General features: G+C 42.3%; 1 protein-coding gene across 6 annotated transcripts in view; it reads right to left on the bottom strand.

Annotated features, from left to right (window-relative positions):
* The window catches only part of LOC110514830 (dedicator of cytokinesis protein 1), a 538,819-nt gene that overhangs the window by 362,364 nt on the left and 156,638 nt on the right, over positions 1-19,817 (bottom strand). For all 6 annotated transcript variants that reach the window (XM_036960808.1, XM_036960809.1, XM_036960806.1 and 3 more), the window contains one exon: positions 4,554-4,660. In XM_036960808.1, the coding sequence (XP_036816703.1) occupies positions 4,554-4,660 (107 nt within the window). The remainder of the gene's footprint in view (positions 1-4,553; positions 4,661-19,817) is intronic.

Here is a 19,817-nt window from a genome sequence, read left to right on the forward strand (position 1 = left end):
TTATAATAGGGACATGGGTTTATAATAGGGACATGGGTTTATAATGGGTTTATAATAGGGACATGGGTTTATAATAGGGACATGGGGTTATAATGGGTTTATAATAGGGACATGGGGTTATAATGGGGTTATAATAGGGACATAGGGCTATAAATGGGTTATTATGGGGGCATGGGGTTAAAATGGGGTTTCAATAGGGACATGGGGTTATAACAGAGTGATAATAGGGATATAACTGGGTTATAACGGGGGAACAGGGTTATAATGGGGTAGTAACAGAGAAAAATGGGGGAAAATGGTTTATAATGGGGAAAAGGGTATAGGGTTATAACAGAGTTATAATGGGGAAATAAGGTTATAATGGGGGATTAGGTTTATAATGGGGGAATAGGGTGATAATGGGGTTATAATAGGGGAACAGGGTTCAAATCAGGGTACAGGGTTATAATGGGGGAATATGGTTTTATCTGGTACTAAAATAAACCTGATACTCCTAGATGTAGGGTTATAATGGGGGAATAATCCTGATACTCCTAGATGTAGGGTTATAATGGGGGAATAATCCTGATACTCCTAGATGTAGGGTTATAATGGGGGAATAATCCTGATACTCCTAGATGTAGGGTTATAATGGGGGAATAAACCTGATACTCCTAGATGTAGGGTTATAATGGGGGAATAAACCTGATACTCCTAGATGTAGGGTTATAATGGGGGAATAATCATGATACTCCTAGATGTAGGGTTATAATGGGGGAATAATCCTGATACTCCTAGATGTAGGGTTATAATGGGGGAATAATCCTGATACTCCTAGATGTAGGGTTATAATGGGGGAATAAACCTGATACTCCTAGATGTAGGGTTATAATGGGGGAATAATCCTGATACTCCTAGATGTAGGGTTATAATGGGGGAATAATCCTGATACTCCTAGATGTAGGGTTATAATGGGGGAATAATCCTGATACTCCTAGATGTAGGGTTATAATGGGGGAATAATCCTGATACTCCTAGATGTAGGGTTATAATGGGGGAATAATCCTGATACTCCTAGATGTAGGGTTATAATGGGTGAATAATCCTGATACTCCTAGATGTAGGGTTATAATGGGGGAATAATCCTGATACTCCTAGATGTAGGGTTATAATGGGGGAATAATCCTGATACTCCTAGATGTAGGGTTATAATGGGGGAAGAATCCTGATACTCCTAGATGTAGGGTTATAATGGGGGAATAATCCTGATACTCCTAGATGTAGGGTTATAATGGGGGAATAATCCTGATACTCCTAGATGTAGGGTTATAATGGGTGAATAATCCTGATACTCCTAGATGTAGGGTTATAATGGGGGAATAGGTTTATAATGGGGGAATAATCCTGATACTCCTAGATGTAGGGTTATAATGGGGGAATAATCCTGATACTCCTAGATGTAGGGTTATAATGGGGGAATAATCATGATACTCCTAGATGTAGGGTTATAATGGGGGAATAATCCTGATACTCCTAGATGTAGGGTTATAATGGGGGAATAATCCTGATACTCCTAGATGTGTTGTTGTGTATCCATTGGAAACCAAGTCGGCTCTCCCTTGGAGTCGAAGCTGGGGGCCTGTTTCATGGTGTCATTTCCTGTCATTTCTAATTGGTTTAGAAGTCAGTAGAAAGCACAAAGAGAGAGTTCCCATAGAAAGAATCAGCTGTTGTTTCCCTCATCCATCTACATTAGACCAGTGCTTTGGGCAGTCAGTGGGTCTGTCCTCATCCATCTACATTAGACCAGTCAGTGGGTCTGTCCTCATCCATCTACATTAGACCAGTCAGTGTGTCTGTCCTCATCCATCTGCATTAGACCAGTCAGTGTGTCTGTCCTCATCCATCTACATTAGACCAGTCAGTGTGTCTGTCCTCATCCATCTGCATTAGACCAGTCAGTGTGTCTGTCCTCATCCATCTACATTAGACCAGTCAGTATGTCTGTCCTCATCCATCTACATTAGACCAGTCAGTATGTCTGTCCTCATCCATCTACATTAGACCAGTCAGTGTGTCTGTCCTCATCCATCTGCATTAGACCAGTCAGTGTGTCTGTCCTCATCCATCTACATTAGATCAGTCAGTGTGTCTGTCCTCATCCATCTACATTAGACCAGTCAGTATGTCTGTCCTCATCCATCTACATTAGACCAGTCAGTGTGTCTGTCCTCATCCATCTGCATTAGACCAGTCAGTGTGTCTGTCCTCATCCATCTACATTAGACCAGTCAGTGTGTCTGTCCTCATCCATCTACATTAGACCAGTCAGTGTGTCTGTCCTCATCCATCTACATTAGACCAGTCAGAGTGTCTGTCCTCATCCATCTCCATTAGACCAGTCAGTGTGTCTGTCCTCATCCATCTACATTAGACCAGTGTCTTTCCTCATCCATCTAGCGTGTATTGGGTTGTGTGTGTATTGGGGTGTGCGTGTATTGGGCTGTGTGTGTATTGGGCTAACCCCACACACAGACACTAACCCCACACACAGACACTAACCACACAGACACTAACGCAGGGCTAGCGTGTGCCACAGTAGGCTGTATGGAGGACCAGCCTCTCTGGTCAACATCCATTACCTTCAGGGCTGCTTGGCAGGAAGGTTTAAATCCTCCCCTCTAACACAGAGCAGCCTAACATGGTACATTACAGAACTACACAGACACCTTCCTCAACTACCTGCCATGTTCACCTGACACATGGTGGCTGACAGAGGGTGGGAGATGGAGATATACGGAGAGAGGGGGGAAGAGAGATACGGAGAGGGGGGAAGAGAGATACGGAGAGGGGGGGAAGAGAAGGAGAGACAGAAGGAGAGCGGGGGAAGAGAGATACGGAGAGAGAGAGAAGGAGATGGGGAAGAGACGGAGAGAAGGAGAGGGGGGGAAGAGACGGAGAGAGAGAAGGAGATGGGGGGAAGAGACGGAGAGACAGAAGGAGAGCGGGGGAAGAGACGGAGAGAGAGAAGGAGAGGGGGGGAAGATACGGAGAGAGAGAAGGAGAGCAGGGGAAGAGACGGAGAGAGAGAAGGAGATGGGGGGAAGAGACGGAGAGACAGAAGGAGAGCGGGGGAAGAGACGGAGAGAGAGAAGGAGAGGGGGGGAAGAGACGGAGAGAGAGAAGGAGAGCAGGGGAAGAGACGGAGAGAGAGAAGGAGAGGGGGGGAAGAGACGGAGAGAGAGAAGGAGAGGGGGGGGAAGAGATGGAGAGAGAAGGAGAGGGGGGGGAGAGACGGAGAGAGATGAGAGGGGGGGGAAGAGACGGAGAGAGATGAGAGGGGGGGAAAGACGGAGAGAGAGAAGGAGAGGGGGGGAAGAGAGAGAGAGAGAGAAGAAGATGGGGGGAAGAGACAGAGAGAGAGAAGGAGATGGGGGGAAGATACGGAGAGAGAGAAGGAGAGCAGGGGAAGAGACGGAGAGAGAGAAGGAGATGGGGGGAAGAGACGGAGAGACAGAAGGAGAGCGGGGGAAGAGACGGAGAGAGAGAAGGATAGGGGGGGAAGAGACGGAGAGAGAGAAGGATAGGGGGGGAAGAGACAGAAGGAGAGGGGGGGAAGAGACAGAGAGAGAGAAGGAGAGGGGGGGAAGAGACGGAGAGAGAGAAGGAGAGCGGGGGAAGAGACGGAGAGAGAGGAGGAGAGGGGGGGAAGAGACGGAGAGAGAGAAGGAGAGGGGGGGAAGAGACGGATAGAGAAGGAGAGGGGGGGAAGAGATGGAGAGAGATGAGAGGGGGGGAAGAGATGGAGAGAGAGAAGGAGAGGGGGGAAAGAGACGGAGAGAGAGAAGGAGAGGGGGGAAGAGACAGAGAGAGAGAAGGAGAGGGGGGAAGAGACAGAGAGAGAGAAGGAGAGGGGGGGAGAGACGGAGAGAGAGAAGGAGAGGGGGGAGAGACGGAGAGAGAGAAGGAGAGGGGGGAAGAGACGGAGAGAAAAGGAGAGGGGGGGAAGAGAGATACGGAGAGAGAGAAGGAGAGGGGGGAAGAGAGATACGGAGAGAGAGGAGGAGGGGGGGAAGAGAGATACGGAGAGAGAGGAGGAGGGGGGGAAGAGAGATACGGAGAGAGAGAAGGAGAGGGGGGAAGAGAGATACAGAGAGCGAGAAGGAGGGGGGGGAGAAAGGAAGATAAGGAGAGAGACTATCAAGCTGACAGAATTATCTAGAATAGATAAGATGGATTAGTGTGGTGGGGTCTTCTCTGACACAGAGACAACAGGACTGACTGTAGCACCACCCTGACATAACCCTGTTACACCTTAACATGGCACACTGGAGACGGGCGTGTTGGGGTTTCATCGTGTGTGGGGCTTGGCATGCGGGGCTTGGCGTGCGGGGCTTGGCTGTGCAGAGCTTCAAGGTCGAGGCTGCATCGTGCAGAGCTTGGCTGTTTGGAGCTCTGTGCGTGGGGCTGTTTGGCTCGCTGTGCGTGGGGCTGTTTGGCTCGCTATGCGTGGGGCTGTTTGGCGCTCTGTGTGTAGGGCTGGCAGAGATGGTGCTGAGTAGTGAAGTTCTTACCATGCTGTGTGAAGAGATCACTGTGGACGATGTCGATGAGGCAGTTCAGCTTCTGTTTGACCAGACGACCCAGAGGAACCTTCAGAATGAACTCTGTGAACAGTTTACTGTAAAGACAAACAGAATGAACTCTGTGAACAGTTTACTGTAAAGACAAACAGAATGAACTCTGAACAGTTTACTGTAAAGACAAACAACAGAATGAACTCTGAACAGTTTACTGTAAAGACAAAAAACAGAATGAATTCTGAACAGTTTACTGTAAAGACAAAAAACAGAATGAATTCTGAACAGTTTACTGTAAAGACAAAAAACAGAATGAATTCTGAACAGTTTACTGTAAAGACAAAAAACAGAATGAATTCTGAACAGTTTACTGTAAAGACAAAAAACAGAATGAATTCTGAACAGTTTACTGTAAAGACAAAAAACAGAATGAATTCTGAACAGTTTACTGTAAAGACAAACAACATAATTAACTCTGAACAGTTTACTGTAAAGACAAACAGAATTAACTCTGAACAGTTTACTGTAAAGACAAACAGAATTAACTTTGTGAACAGTTTACTGTAAAGACAAACAACAGAATTAACTCTGAACAGTTTACTGTAAAGACAAACAACAGAATTAACTCTGAACAGTTTACTGTAAAGACAAACAACAACAAAACAACAGAAATGTCCGATAGGAGCAGAGTTTTATTGGCTCAGCGGCTGTAGTCATTCATTAAATCCAATGTCCATGTCAGATGGTGACGTCTCTACTGAGTTGGTGTCAGCCTTAGTTCCAGGTAGTAGGTGTCAGCCTTAGTTCCAGGTAGTAGGTGTCAGCCTTAGTTCCAGGTAGTTGGTGTGAGCCTTAGTTCCAGGTAGTTGGTATCAGCCTTAGTTCCAGGTAGTTGGTATCAGCCTTAGTTCCAGGTAGTTGGTGTCAGTCTTAGTTCCAGGTAGTTGGTGTCAGTCTTAGTTCCAGGTAGTTGGTATCAGCCTTAGTTCCAGGAAGTTGGTGTCAGCCTTAGTTCCAGGTAGTAGGTGTCAGCCTTAGTTCCAGGTAGTTGGTGTCAGTCTTAGTTCCAGGTAGTTGGTATCAGTCTTAGTTCCAGGTAGTTGGTGTGAGCCTTAGTTCCAGGTAGTTGGTATCAGTCTTAGTTCCAGGTAGTTGGTGTCAGCCTTAGTTCCAGGTAGTTGGTATCAGACTTAGTTCCAGGTAGTTGGTGTCAGTCTTAGTTCCAGGTAGTTGGTGTCAGCCTTAGTTCCAGGTAGTAGGTGTCAGCCTTAGTTCCAGGTAGTTGGTGTCAGTCTTAGTTCCAGGTAGTTGGTATCAGTCTTAGTTCCAGGTAGTTGGTGTGAGCCTTAGTTCCAGGTAGTTGGTATCAGTCTTAGTTCCAGGTAGTTGGTGTCAGCCTTAGTTCCAGGTAGTTGGTATCAGCCTTAGTTCCAGGTAGTTGGTGTCAGTCTTAGTTCCAGGTAGTTGGTTCAGTTAGGTGGAATGTAAACTATTTATCTGCTGTGTCATAGTGAGTGAGCAACATAGTTGTTGAACATGACAGAGACTGTTACAGGCTACCAACAGTTCCCTGTATACAGTATTCAACCCATATTGTATGTGTGTGACTACAGTATACTGACATGAAGAACCCACGGGTATTACATAGAATTACATCATGTTAACAACATGGGTATTACATAGAACTACATGTTAACAACATGGGTATTACATAGAACTACATGTTAACAACATGGGTATTACATAGAACTACATCCTGTTAACACCATGGGTATTACATAGAACTACATCCTGTTAACACCATGGGTATTACATAGAACTACATCCTGTTAACAACATGGGTATTACATAGAACTACATGTTAACAACATGGGTATTACATAGAACTACATCATGTTAACAACATGGGTATTACATAGAACACAACTACATCCTGTTAACACCATGGATATTACATAGAACACAACTACATCCTGTTAACAACATGGGTATTACATAGAACTACATCCTGTTAACAACATGGGTATTACATAGAACTACATCCTGTTAACACCATGGGTATTACATAGAACACAACTACATCCTGTTAACAACATGGGTATTACATAGAACTACATCCTGTTAACAACATGGGTATTACATAGAACTACATCCTGTTAACAACATGGGTATTACATAGAACTACATCCTGTTAACACCATGGGTATTACATAGAACTACATCATGTTAACAACATGGGTATTACATAGAATACAACTACATCATGTTAACAACATGGGTATTACATAGAACTACATCCTGTTAACATGGGTATTACATAGAACTACATCATGTTAACAACATGGGTATTACATAGAACTACATCCTGTTAACACCATGGGTATTACATAGAACTACATCATGTTAACAACATGGGTATTACATAGAATACAACTACATCATGTTAACAACATGGGTATTACATAGAACTACATCCTGTTAACATGGGTATTACATAGAACTACATCATGTTAACAACATGGGTATTACATAGAACTACATCCTGTTAACACCATGGGTATTACATAGAACACAACTACATCCTGTTAACAACATGGGTATTACATAGAACTACATCCTGTTAACACCATGGGTATTACATAGAACTACATCATGTTAACAACATGGGTATTACATAGAATACAACTACATCATGTTAACAACATGGGTATTACATAGAACTACATCCTGTTAACATGGGTATTACATAGAACGACATCATGTTAACAACATGGGTATTACATAGAACTACATCCTGTTAACACCATGGGTATTACATAGAACACAACTACATCCTGTTAACAACATGGGTATTACATAGAACTACATCCTGTTAACAACATGGGTATTACATAGAACTACATCCTGTTAACAACATGGGTATTACATAGAACTACATCCTGTTAACAACATGGGTATTACATAGAACTACATCATGTTAACAACATGGGTATTACATAAAACACAACTACATCCTGTTAACAACATGGGTATTACATAGAACTACATCCTGTTAACAACATGGGTATTACATAGAACTACATCATGTTAACAACATGGGTATTACATAGAACTACATCCTGTTAACAACATGGGTATTACATAGAACTACATCATGTTAACAACATGGGTATTACATAGAACACAACTACATCCTGTTAACAACATGGGTATTACATAGAACTACATCCTGTTAACAACATGGGTATTACATAGAACTACATCCTGTTAACAACATGGGTATTACATAGAACTACATCCTGTTAACACCATGGGTATTACATAGAACTACATCATGTTAACAACATGGGTATTACATAGAATACAACTACATCATGTTAACAACATGGGTATTACATAGAACACAACTACATCCTGTTAACAACATGGGTATTACATAGAACTACATCCTGTTAACAACATGGGTATTACATAGAACTACATCCTGTTAACAACATGGGTATTACATAGAACTACATCCTGTTAACACCATGGGTATTACATAGAACTACATCATGTTAACAACATGGGTATTACATAGAACTACATCCTGTTAACAACATGGGTATTACATAGAACTACATCCTGTTAACAACATGGGTATTACATAGAACACAACTACATCCTGTTAACAACATGGGTATTACATAGAACTACATCCTGTTAACACCATGGGTATTACATAGAACTACATCCCGTTAACAACATGGGTATTACATAGAACTACATCCCGGTAACAACATGGGTATTACATAGAACTACATCCTGTTAACAACATGGGTATTACATAGAACTACATCCTGGTAACAACATGGGTATTACATAGAACTACATCCTGTTAACAACATGGGTATTACATAGAACTACATCCTGGTAACAACATGGGTATTACATAGAACTACATCCTGTTAACAACATGGGTATTACATAGAACTACATCATGTTAACAACATGGGTATTACATAGAACTACATCATGTTAACAACATGGGTATTACATAGAACTGCATCATGTTAACAACATGGGTATTACATAGAACACAACTACATCCTGTTAACAACATGGGTATTACATAGAACACAACTACATCATGTTAACAACATGGGTATTACATAGAACTACATCTTGTTAACAACATGGGTATTACATAGAACACAACTACATCCTGTTAACAACATGGGTATTACATAGAACTGCATCATGTTAACAACATGGGTATTACATAGAACACAACTACATCCTGTTAACAACATGGGTATTACATAGAACTGCATCATGTTAACAACATGGGTATTACATAGAACACAACTACATCATGTTAACAACATGGGTATTACATAGAACTACATCATGTTAACACCATGGGTATTACATAGAACTACATCTTGTTAACAACATGGGTATTACATAGAACTACATCCTGTTAACAACATGGGTATTACATAGAACTACATCTTGTTAACAACATGGGTATTACATAGAACACAACTACATCCTGTTAACAACATGGGTATTACATAGAACTACATCCTGTTAACAACATGGGTATTACATAGAACACAACTACATCCTGTTAACAACATAGGTATTACATAGAACACAACTACATCCCGTTAACAACATGGGTATTACATAGAACTACATCCTGTTAACAACATGGGTATTACATAGAACTACATCCTGTTAACACCATGGGTATTACATAGAACTACATCCTGTTAACACCATGGGTATTACATAGAACTACATCCTGTTAACAACATGGGTATTACATAGAACTACATCCTGTTAACAACATGGGTATTACATAGAACTACATCCTGTTAACAACATGGGTATTACATAGAACTACATCCTGTTAACAACATGGGTATTACATAGAACTACATCCTGTTAACAACATGGGTATTACATAGAACTACATCATGTTAACAACATGGGTATTACATAGAACACAACTACATCCTGTTAACAACATGGGTATTACATAGAACTACATTCTGTTAACAACATGGGTATTACATAGAACTACATCCTGTTAACAATATGGGTATTACATAGAACTACATCCTGTTAACAACATGGGTATTACATAGAACTACATCCTGTTAACAACATGGGTATTACATAGAACTACATCCTGTTAACAACATGGGTATTACATAGAACACAACTACATCCTGTTAACAACATGGGTATTACATAGAACACAACTACATCATGTTAACAACATGGGTATTACATAGAACTACATCCTGTTAACAACATGGGTATTACATAGAACTACATCCTGTTAACAACATGGGTATTACAAAGAACTACATCCTGTTAACAACATGGGTATTACATAGAACACAACTACATCCTGTTAACAACATGGGTATTACATAGAACTACATCCTGTTAACAACATGGGTATTACATAGAACTACATCCTGTTAACACCATGGGTATTACATAGAACACAACTACATCCTGTTAACAACATGGGTATTACATAGAACTACATCCTGTTAACAACATGGGTATTACATAGAACACAACTACATCCTGTTAACAACATGGGTATTACATAGAACACAACTACATCATGTTAACAACATGGGTATTACATAGAACTACATCCTGTTAACAACATGGGTATTACATAGAACACAACTACATCTTGTTAACAACATGGGTATTACATAGAACACAACTAAATCATGTTAACAACATGGGTATTACATAGAACTACATCCTGTTAACAACATGGGTATTACATAGAACACAACTACATCTTGTTAACAACATGGGTATTACATAGAACTACATCATGTTAACAACATGGGTATTACATAGAACTACATCCTGTTAACAACATGGGTATTACATAGAACTACATCCTGTTAACAACATGGGTATTACATAGAACTACATCCTGTTAACAACACGGGTATTACATAGAACACAACTACATCCTGTTAACAACATGGGTATTACATAGAACTACATCCTGTTAACAACATGGGTATTACATAGAACTACATCCTGTTAACAACATGGGTATTACATAGAACTACATCCTGTTAACAACATGGGTATTACATAGAACTACATCCTGTTAACAACACGGGTATTACATAGAACACAACTACATCCTGTTAACAACATGGGTATTACATAGAACTACATCCTGTTAACACCATGGGTATTACATAGAACTACATCCTGTTAACACCATGGGTATTACATAGAACTACATCATGTTAACAACATGGGTATTACATAGAACTACATCCTGTTAACACCATGGGTATTACATGGAACTACATCCTGTTAACACCATGGGTATTACATAGAACACAACTACATCCTGTTAACACCATGGGTATTACATAGAACACAACTACATCATTGTAGCAACATGGCCATTGAATTGACCATATGTTGTATGCAATATATCCTTTGAGGAAAATGTTCTCTTGAGGAAAGCACATTCGTGGGATGAGGGATGAAGGGGTGTCTCCTTCGCTAGAGGACGGTTACTGAAGTTCTGCTTGCTGCCCCGTTGGAGGCAAGTGTTTGGCAAGGGATGAAACATTCTCAGCGTGGCCTCAATTCATCCCTCTCTTCTCCTCAGCCAGGTTTGTGTTGACAACTGGAGCAACTAATCCCCTGCTCTTCTGTCGGTGTGGAAGAAAAGCAGAAAGCTTGGCCCTCCACCTTCCTTTCCTTCGGCTCTGATAGAACAGCTTTGCCCTGACGGCGCTGTCAGGAAGCAGGAAACGGGAGCTGGGTGGAAAGTAGAGAGCACAGCTACACAGAAAGGCCAGCTGAACACTGTAATCTGTGATTAGAAAAGAAGCCAGGGACACAGCAGGTGGGGAAAATGACACTGTTTGAACTTTGTATTCAGGTGTTTTCTGGCTTTAACACTGGACACCGTGGGGAACAGGAGACCAGGGGAGAAGAGGATGGAGAGGAGGGGAGAAGAGGAGGGAGGGAGGGAGGGAGGAGAGGGGGATAGAGGGAGGGAGGAGATGGGGATAGATGGAGGGAGGAGAGGGGGATAGAGGAGGGAGGGAGGAGAGGAGGATAGAGGAGGGAGGGAGGAGAGGAGGATAGAGGAGGGAGGGAGGAGAGGAGGGAGGGAGGGAGGGAGGGAGGGAGGGAGGGAGGGAGGGAGGGAGGGAGGGAGGGAGGGAGGGAGGGAGGGAGGGAGGGAGGGAGGACAGGAGGGAGGGAGGGAGGACAGGAGGGAGGGAGGACAGGAGGGAGGGAGGGAGGAGATGGGGATAGAAGAAGAGGGAGGGAGGAGAGGAGGATAGAAGAGGCGGGAGGGAGGAGAGGAGGATAGAAGAGGAAGGAGGGAGGGAGGGAGGGAGGGAGGGAGGGAGGGAGGGAGGGAGGGAGGGAGGGAGGGAGGGAGGGAGGGAGGGGGGGGATGGGGATAGAAGAGGAGGGAGGGAGGAGAGGAGGATAGAAGAGGAGGGAGGGAGGAGGATAGAAGAGGAGGGAGGGAGGGAGGGAGGGAGGGAGGGAGGGAGGGAGGGAGGGAGGGAGGGAGGGAGGGGGATAGAAGAGGAGGGAGGAGAGGAGGATAGAAGAGGAGGGAGGAGAGTAGGATAGAAGAGGAGGGAGGAGAGTAGGATAGAAGAGGAGGGAGGAGAGGAGGATAGAAGAGGAGGGAAGGGAGGAGAGGAGGGCAGAAGAGGAGGAAGGGAGGAGAGGAGAAGAGGAGGGAAGGAGGTGTCATGACATTGGCCTCTTTGGGTATAGCAATCCCATCCCCCTCTCCCTGCCTCCCACTTGCCTCCTTCAACTAGGCTGCTGTGTTCAGAGGTCGTAAATTCCTGAGAAGACCTCATGGACACACAGTTATAGAGAGTTGTTTTTCATGGAGAACAAAGGAAATCCTTCCACCTCACAGAACTTGAGGTACGAACAAATTTCATGTTCCGGAGAAAGTATAAAAGATGGGTGAAGAATCCAGCGACGAACTGGTCCGTTTGTCACAACTTGGGGAAGCTCATGGGAGACGGTGTGGCCACATTACCATAACGCTGTTTATATAGCCTCAGATATGAGGTTTACATCTAATTGTTGTATAAGATGAATGAGTGAGGATGATACTGTTTGTATAACGGTGTAATATGATGTTGGACTGTTTAATGAAGAAAAATACAATTCCCTTTTGATTTGAACTAAATCAGAGGACCGGCCCTGAGCCCAGTTAGGGTCAGACATCCTGGACCGCCCCTGAGCCCAGTTAGGGTCAGACATCCTGGACTGCCCCTGAGCCCAGTTAGGGTCAGACATCCTGGACCGCCCCTCAGCCCAGTTAGGGTCAGACATCCTGGACCGCCCCTCAGCCCAGTTAGGGTCAGGCCTCCTGGACCGCCCCTGAGCCCAGTTAGGGTCAGACATCCTGGACCGCCCCTCAGCCCAGTTAGGGTCAGGCCTCCTGGACCGCCACTGAGCCCAGTTAGGGTCAGACATCCTGGACCGCCCCTGAGCCCAGTTAGGGTCAGGCCTCCTGGGACAGCCCCTTTTCTGCCATTCTGAATAAAACCCAACTTTGAGAAATGATCAGCAGACCGAGCTTACCTCAATTACGAGATGGCTAAAGGTTGCAGACCATGTTTCTCTTAATCAAGGGAGTACAAAGGTTGTAAGACCATTGCTGAATATTTTAACCATACCATGTGGTTAAACTCTTAGACTATCGATACCGACAGAATGAGAACAAGTCTTTGATATTAATTACTAGTCTGCAGCTAGGAATTTGGTATCATTGAACTCGAAGAACGACAACCGCTGAAACATCCATTCTAAAAGGAATGTCACTCTGAACAATCCCCTCTAACCACAACCGAGAGAGAGAGGGAGAGAGAGACGGACAATTCTACAAAAGAAATTAACTTTTCACCAGCGATCAAGACGACACACTGAGCGTAAATATATATATTGATTGCAATTGTTCACGAATGAGTGAGTGTTCATGTGTAAAGGATTAGCATTTCAATTGTTATAATTATCACTTTGTAGTGACTTCTTAGTCGACCCCCACTTCCCCTTCTGTCTAACAAGCCACAATACCGGTTTAACCCACTAGGGGCACATCCTCCTATCATTAAATGTACCTTGTTTGTTTGTTTATGCATTTCTGTGAATTACTTAGCTAGTAATAAATAAATGATACAAGACAATTGATGTATGGATGACTCATAGTGAAGACTGGGTTCGTGTAGATAACCAACAATTTACGACGTTTGGAATGAGCCACAGTGTGGCTAAGGTTAGGCATGAGGTTAGCAGTGTGGCTAAATGTTAGGCATGAGGTTAGCAGTGTGGCTAAATGTTAGGCATGAGGTTAGCAGTGTGGTTGAGGTTAGGCATGAGGTTAGCAGTGTGGCTAAAGGTTAGGCATGAGGTTAGCAGTGTGGTTGGGGTTAGGCATGAGGTTAGCAGTGTGGTTCAAATCAAATCAAATCAAATCAAATTGTATTTGTCACATACACATGGTTAGCAGATGTTAATGCGAGTGTAGCGAAATGCTTGAGGTTAGCCATGAGGTTAGCCATGAGGTTAGCAGTATGGTTAAGGTTAGGCATGATGTTAGCAGTATGGTTGAGGTTAGGCATGAGGTTAGCAGTGTGGCTAAAGGTTAGGCATGAGGTTAGCAGTGTGGCTAAAGGTTAGGCATGAGGTTAGCAGTGTGGTTGAGGTTACGCATGAGATTAGCAGTGTGGTTGAGGTTAGGCATGAGATTAGCAGTGTGGTTGAGGTTAGGCATGAGGTTAGCAGTGTGGTTGAGGTTAGGCATGAGGTTAGAAGTGTGGTTGAGGTTAGACAAGAGGTTAGCTGTGTGGTTGAGGTTAGGCATGAGGTTAGCAGTGTGGTTGAGGTTAGGCATGAGGTTAGCAGTATGGTTAAGGTTAGGCATGAGGTTAGCAGTATGGTTAAGGTTAGGCATGAGGTTAGCAGTGTGGCTAAGGTTAGGCATGAGGTTAGCAGTGTGGCTAAGGTTAGGCATGAGGTTAGCAGTGTGGCTAAGGTTAGGCATGAGGTTAGCAGTGTGGCTAAAGGTTAGGCATGAGGTTAGCAGTGTGGCTAAAGGTTAGGCATGAGGTTAGCAGTGTGGCTAAGGTTAGGCATGAGGTTAGCAGTGTGGCTAAGGTTAGGCATGAGATTAGCAGTGTGGCTAAGGTTAGGCATGAGTTTAACAGTGTGGTTGAGGTTAGGCATGAGGTTAGACGTGTGGTTGAGGTTAGGCATGAGGTTAGCAGTGTGGTTGAGGTTAGGCATGAGGTTAGCAGTGTGGCTAAGGTTAGGCATGAGATTAGCAGTGTGGTTGAGGTTAGGCATGAGGTTAGACGTGTGGTTGAGGTTAGGCATGAGGTTAGCAGTGTGGTTGAGGATAGTTTTAAAATACAATTCTAGAATTAGGCGGGGCTTCCGACTTTGCAACTTAGTCAGATAGTGACTAGCCAGTCTGTCTGGGTAGAGAGGTGGTCAGATAGTGACTAGCCAGTCTGTCTGGGTAGAGAGGTGGGTCAGATAGTGACTAGCCAGTCTGTCTGGGTAGAGAGGTGGTCAGATAGTGACTAGCCAGTCTGTCTGGGTAGAGAGTGGGTCAGATAGTGACTAGCCAGTTTGTCTGGGTAGAGAGGTGGTCAGATAGTGACTAGCCAGTCTGTCTGGGTAGAGAGGTGGTCAGACAGTGACTAGCCAGTCTGTCTGGGTAGAGAGGTGGTCAGATAGTGACTAGCCAGTCTGTCTGGGTAGAGAGGTGGTCAGATAGTGACTAGCCAGTCTGTCTGGGTAGAGAGGTGGTCAGATAGTGACTAGCCAGTCTGTCTGGGTAGAGAGGTGGTCAGATAGTGACTAGCCAGTCTGTCTGGGTGGAGAGGTGGTCAGATAGTGACTAGCCAGTCTGTCTGGGTGGAGAGGTGGTCAGATAGTGACTAGCCAGTCTGTCTGGGTAGAGAGGTGGGTCAGATAGTGACTAGCCAGTCTGTCTGGGTAGAGAGGTGGTCAGATAGTGACTAGCCAGTCTGTCTGGGTAGAGAGTGGGTCAGATAGTGACTAGCCAGTTTGTCTGGGTAGAGAGGTGGTCAGATAGTGACTAGCCAGTCTGTCTGGGTAGAGAGGTGGTCAGACAGTGACTAGCCAGTCTGTCTGGGTAGAGAGGTGGTCAGATAGTGACTAGCCAGTCTGTCTGGGTAGAGAGGTGGGTCAGATATTGACTAGCCAGTCTGTCTGGGTAGAGACGTGGTCAGATAGTGACTAGCCAGTCTGTCTGGGTAGAGAGGTGGTCAGATAGTGACTAGCCAGTCTGTCTGGGTAGAGACGTGGTCAGATAGTGACTAGCCAGTCTGTCTGGGTAGAGAGGTGGTCAGATAGTGACTAGCCAGTCTGTCTGGGTAGAGAGGTGGGTCAGATAGTGACTAGCCAGTCTGTCTGGGTAGAGAGGTGGTCAGACAGTGACTAGCCAGTCTGTCTGGGTGGAGAGGTGGTCAGATAGTGACTAGCCAGTCTGTCTGGGTGGAGAGGTGGTCAGATAGTGACTAGCCAGTCTGTCTGGGTAGAGAGGTGGTCAGATAGTGACTAGCCAGTCTGTCTGGGTGGAGAGGTGGTCAGATAGTGATGTCTATGGAATGCTGTACATTGAGATGAGCTTTTTCAACAGCACAATAACCACGGTGATGTGTTCCTCTGAATATGCCCTTTAAAACGTAGAGACCGTTTCAGAGGGGCAGCATACCCTTAACCGCAAGGCATTATGGACAAAATGTCATGTCCTTCCAGTACAGAGTTTAGACAGGACAATGTCCCAAAGTCACTTCCCTAATACAGACCTGTCTGGTCACATGACCCTTCACTAATACAGACCTGTCTGGTCACATGACCCTTCACTAATACAGACCTGTGTGGTCACATGACACTTCACTAATACAGACCTGTGTGGTCACATGACACTTCACTAATACAGACCTGTCTGGTCACATGACCCTTCACTAATACAGACCTGTCTGGTCACATGACCCTTCACTAATACAGACCTGTGTGGTCACATGACACTTCACTAATACAGACCTGTCTGGTCACATGACCCTTCACTAATACAGACCTGTGTGGTCACATGACCCTTCACTAATACAGACCTGTCTGGTCACATGACCCTTCACTAATACAGACCTGTCTGGTCACATGACACTTCCCAACGGGCACCATATTCCCTCTATAGTGCAGTACAGCAGGCACCCTGTTCACTCTGTAGTGCAGTAACTTGCTCAGGACCCAATTTGGGCCCAGCCACAGTTCTGCATGTATAACGTCAGAACATCATGTTTAACATTCAGTCAACGTAGGCTAGAATTTGTTCTGCGTGAGCAGTTGAAGAGCTCAGCTTCATGAATGTAGAACAGGACGCTAGTGAATAAGGACGAACATCTCAGGTTGAGGCTTCAAACTAAATCCATGGATGTATAACAAAAACAGACCCTTATGTTACAATATCACATCAGCTAGTCTGTAAAACTGGAGTGTCCTAGTGATCTATTAATCTAGTGTCCTAGTGATCTATTAATCTAGTGTCCTAGTGATCTATTCATCTAGTGTCCTAGTGATCTATTCATCTAGTGTCCTAGTGATCTATTCATCTAGTGTCCTAGTGATCTATTCATCTAGTGTCCTAGTGATCTATTCATCTAGTGTCCTAGTGATCTATTCATCTAGTGTCCTAGTGATCTATTCATCTAGTGTCCTAGTGATCTATTCATCTAGTGTCCTAGTGATCTATTCATCTAGTGTCCTAGTGATCTATTCATCTAGTGTCCTAGTGATCTATTCATCTAGTGTCCTAGTGACTATTAATCGAGTGTCCTAGTAATCTAGTAATCTAGTAATCTAGTGATCCATTCATCTAGTGATCCATTCATCTAGTGATCCATTCATCTAGTGATCTATTCATCTAGTGATCCATTAATCTAGTGATATATTAATATATTGTCCTAGTGATCTATTAATCTAGTGATCTAGTAATCTAGTGATCTAGTGATCTAGTGATCTATTAATCTAGTGATCTAGTAATCTAGTGTCCTAGTGACCTATTATTCTAGTGATCTATTAATCTACTGATCTACTGATCTATTAATCTAGTGATATATTAATCTAGTAATCTAGTGATCCATTCATCTAGTGATCCATTCATCTAGTGATCCATTCATCTAGTGATCCATTCATCTAGTGATCTATTAATCTAGTGATCCATTAATCTAGTGATATATTAATATATTGTCCTAGTGATCTATTAATCTAGTGATCTAGTAATCTAGTGATCTAGTGATCTAGTGATCTATTAATCTAGTGATCTAGTAATCTAGTGTCCTAGTGACCTATTATTCTAGTGATCTATTAATCTACTGATCTACTGATCTATTAATCTAGTGATATATTAATCTAGTAATCTAGTGATCCATTCATCTAGTGATCCATTCATCTAGTGATCCATTCATCTAGTGATCTATTCATCTAGTGATCCATTAATCTAGTGATATATTAATATATTGTCCTAGTGATCTATTAATCTAGTGATCTAGTAATCTAGTGATCTAGTGATCTAGTGATCTATTAATCTAGTGATCTAGTAATCTAGTGTCCTAGTGACCTATTATTCTAGTGATCTATTAATCTACTGATCTACTGATCTATTAATCTAGTGATATATTAATCTAGTAATCTAGTGATCCATTCATCTAGTGATCCATTCATCTAGTGATCCATTCATCTAGTGATCCATTCATCTAGTGATCTATTAATCTAGTGATCCATTAATCTAGTGATATATTAATATATTGTCCTAGTGATCTATTAATCTAGTGATCTAGTAATCTAGTGATCTAGTGATCTAGTGATCTATTAATCTAGTGATCTAGTAATCTAGTGTCCTAGTGACCTATTATTCTAGTGATCTATTAATCTACTGATCTACTGATCTATTAATCTAGTGATATATTAATCTAGTAATCTAGTGATCCATTCATCTAGTGATCCATTCATCTAGTGATCCATTCATCTAGTGATCCATTCATCTAGTGATCTATTAATCTAGTGATCCATTAATCTAGTGATATATTAATATATTGTCCTAGTGATCTATGAATCTAGTGATCTATGAATCTAGTGATCTATTAACCTATGAATTGAGTGATCTATTAATCGAGTGATCTATTAATCTAGTGATTTATTAATCTTGTGTTCTAGTAATCTAGTGATCTCATAATCTAGCGATCTATTAATCTAGTGATCTCATAATCTATCGATCTATTAATCTAGTGATCTATTAATCTAGTGTCCTATTAATCTAGTGTCCTATTAATCTAGTGTCCTATTAATCTAGTGATCTATCAATCTAGTGATCTATCAATCTAGTGATCTATTAATCTAGTGATATATTAATCTAGTGATATATTAGTCTAGTGTCCTAGTGATATATTAATCTAGTGATCTATTAATCTAGTGTCCTAGTGATCTATTAATCTAGTGATATATTAATCTAGTGATCTATTAATCTAGTGATCTATTAATCTAGTGATATATTAATCTAGTGATATATTATTCTAGTGTCCTAGTGATCTATTAATCTAGTGATATATTAATCTAGTGATATATTAATCTAGTGATCTATTAGTCTAGTGTCCTAGTGACCTATCAATCTAGTGATCTATTAATCTAGTGATCTATTAGTCTAGTGTCCTAGTGACCTATCAATCTAGTGATCTATTAATCTAGTGATCTATTAGTCTAGTGTCCTAGTGATCTATTAATTGAGTGATCTAGTGATATATTGATATATTGATATATTAATCTAGTGATCTATTAATCTAGTGATCTATTAGTCTAGTGTCCTAGTGATCTATTAATTGAGTGATCTAGTGATATATTGATATATTGATATATTAATCTAGTGATATATTGATCTAGTGATCTATTAATCTAGTGATATATTAATCTAGTGATATATTAATCTAGTGATATATTGATATATTGATATATTGATCTAGTGATACATTGATATATTGATCTAGTGATATATTGATCTAGTGATATATTGATCTAGTGATATATTGATCTAGTGATATATTGATATATTGATATATTGATCTAGTGATATATTAATCTAGTGATCTATTAATCTAGTGATCTATTAGTCTAGTGATCTATTAATCTAGT

Source organism: Oncorhynchus mykiss, chromosome 23 (genome assembly GCF_013265735.2).
Source record: "Oncorhynchus mykiss isolate Arlee chromosome 23, USDA_OmykA_1.1, whole genome shotgun sequence".
Classification (NCBI taxonomy): domain Eukaryota; kingdom Metazoa; phylum Chordata; class Actinopteri; order Salmoniformes; family Salmonidae; genus Oncorhynchus; species Oncorhynchus mykiss.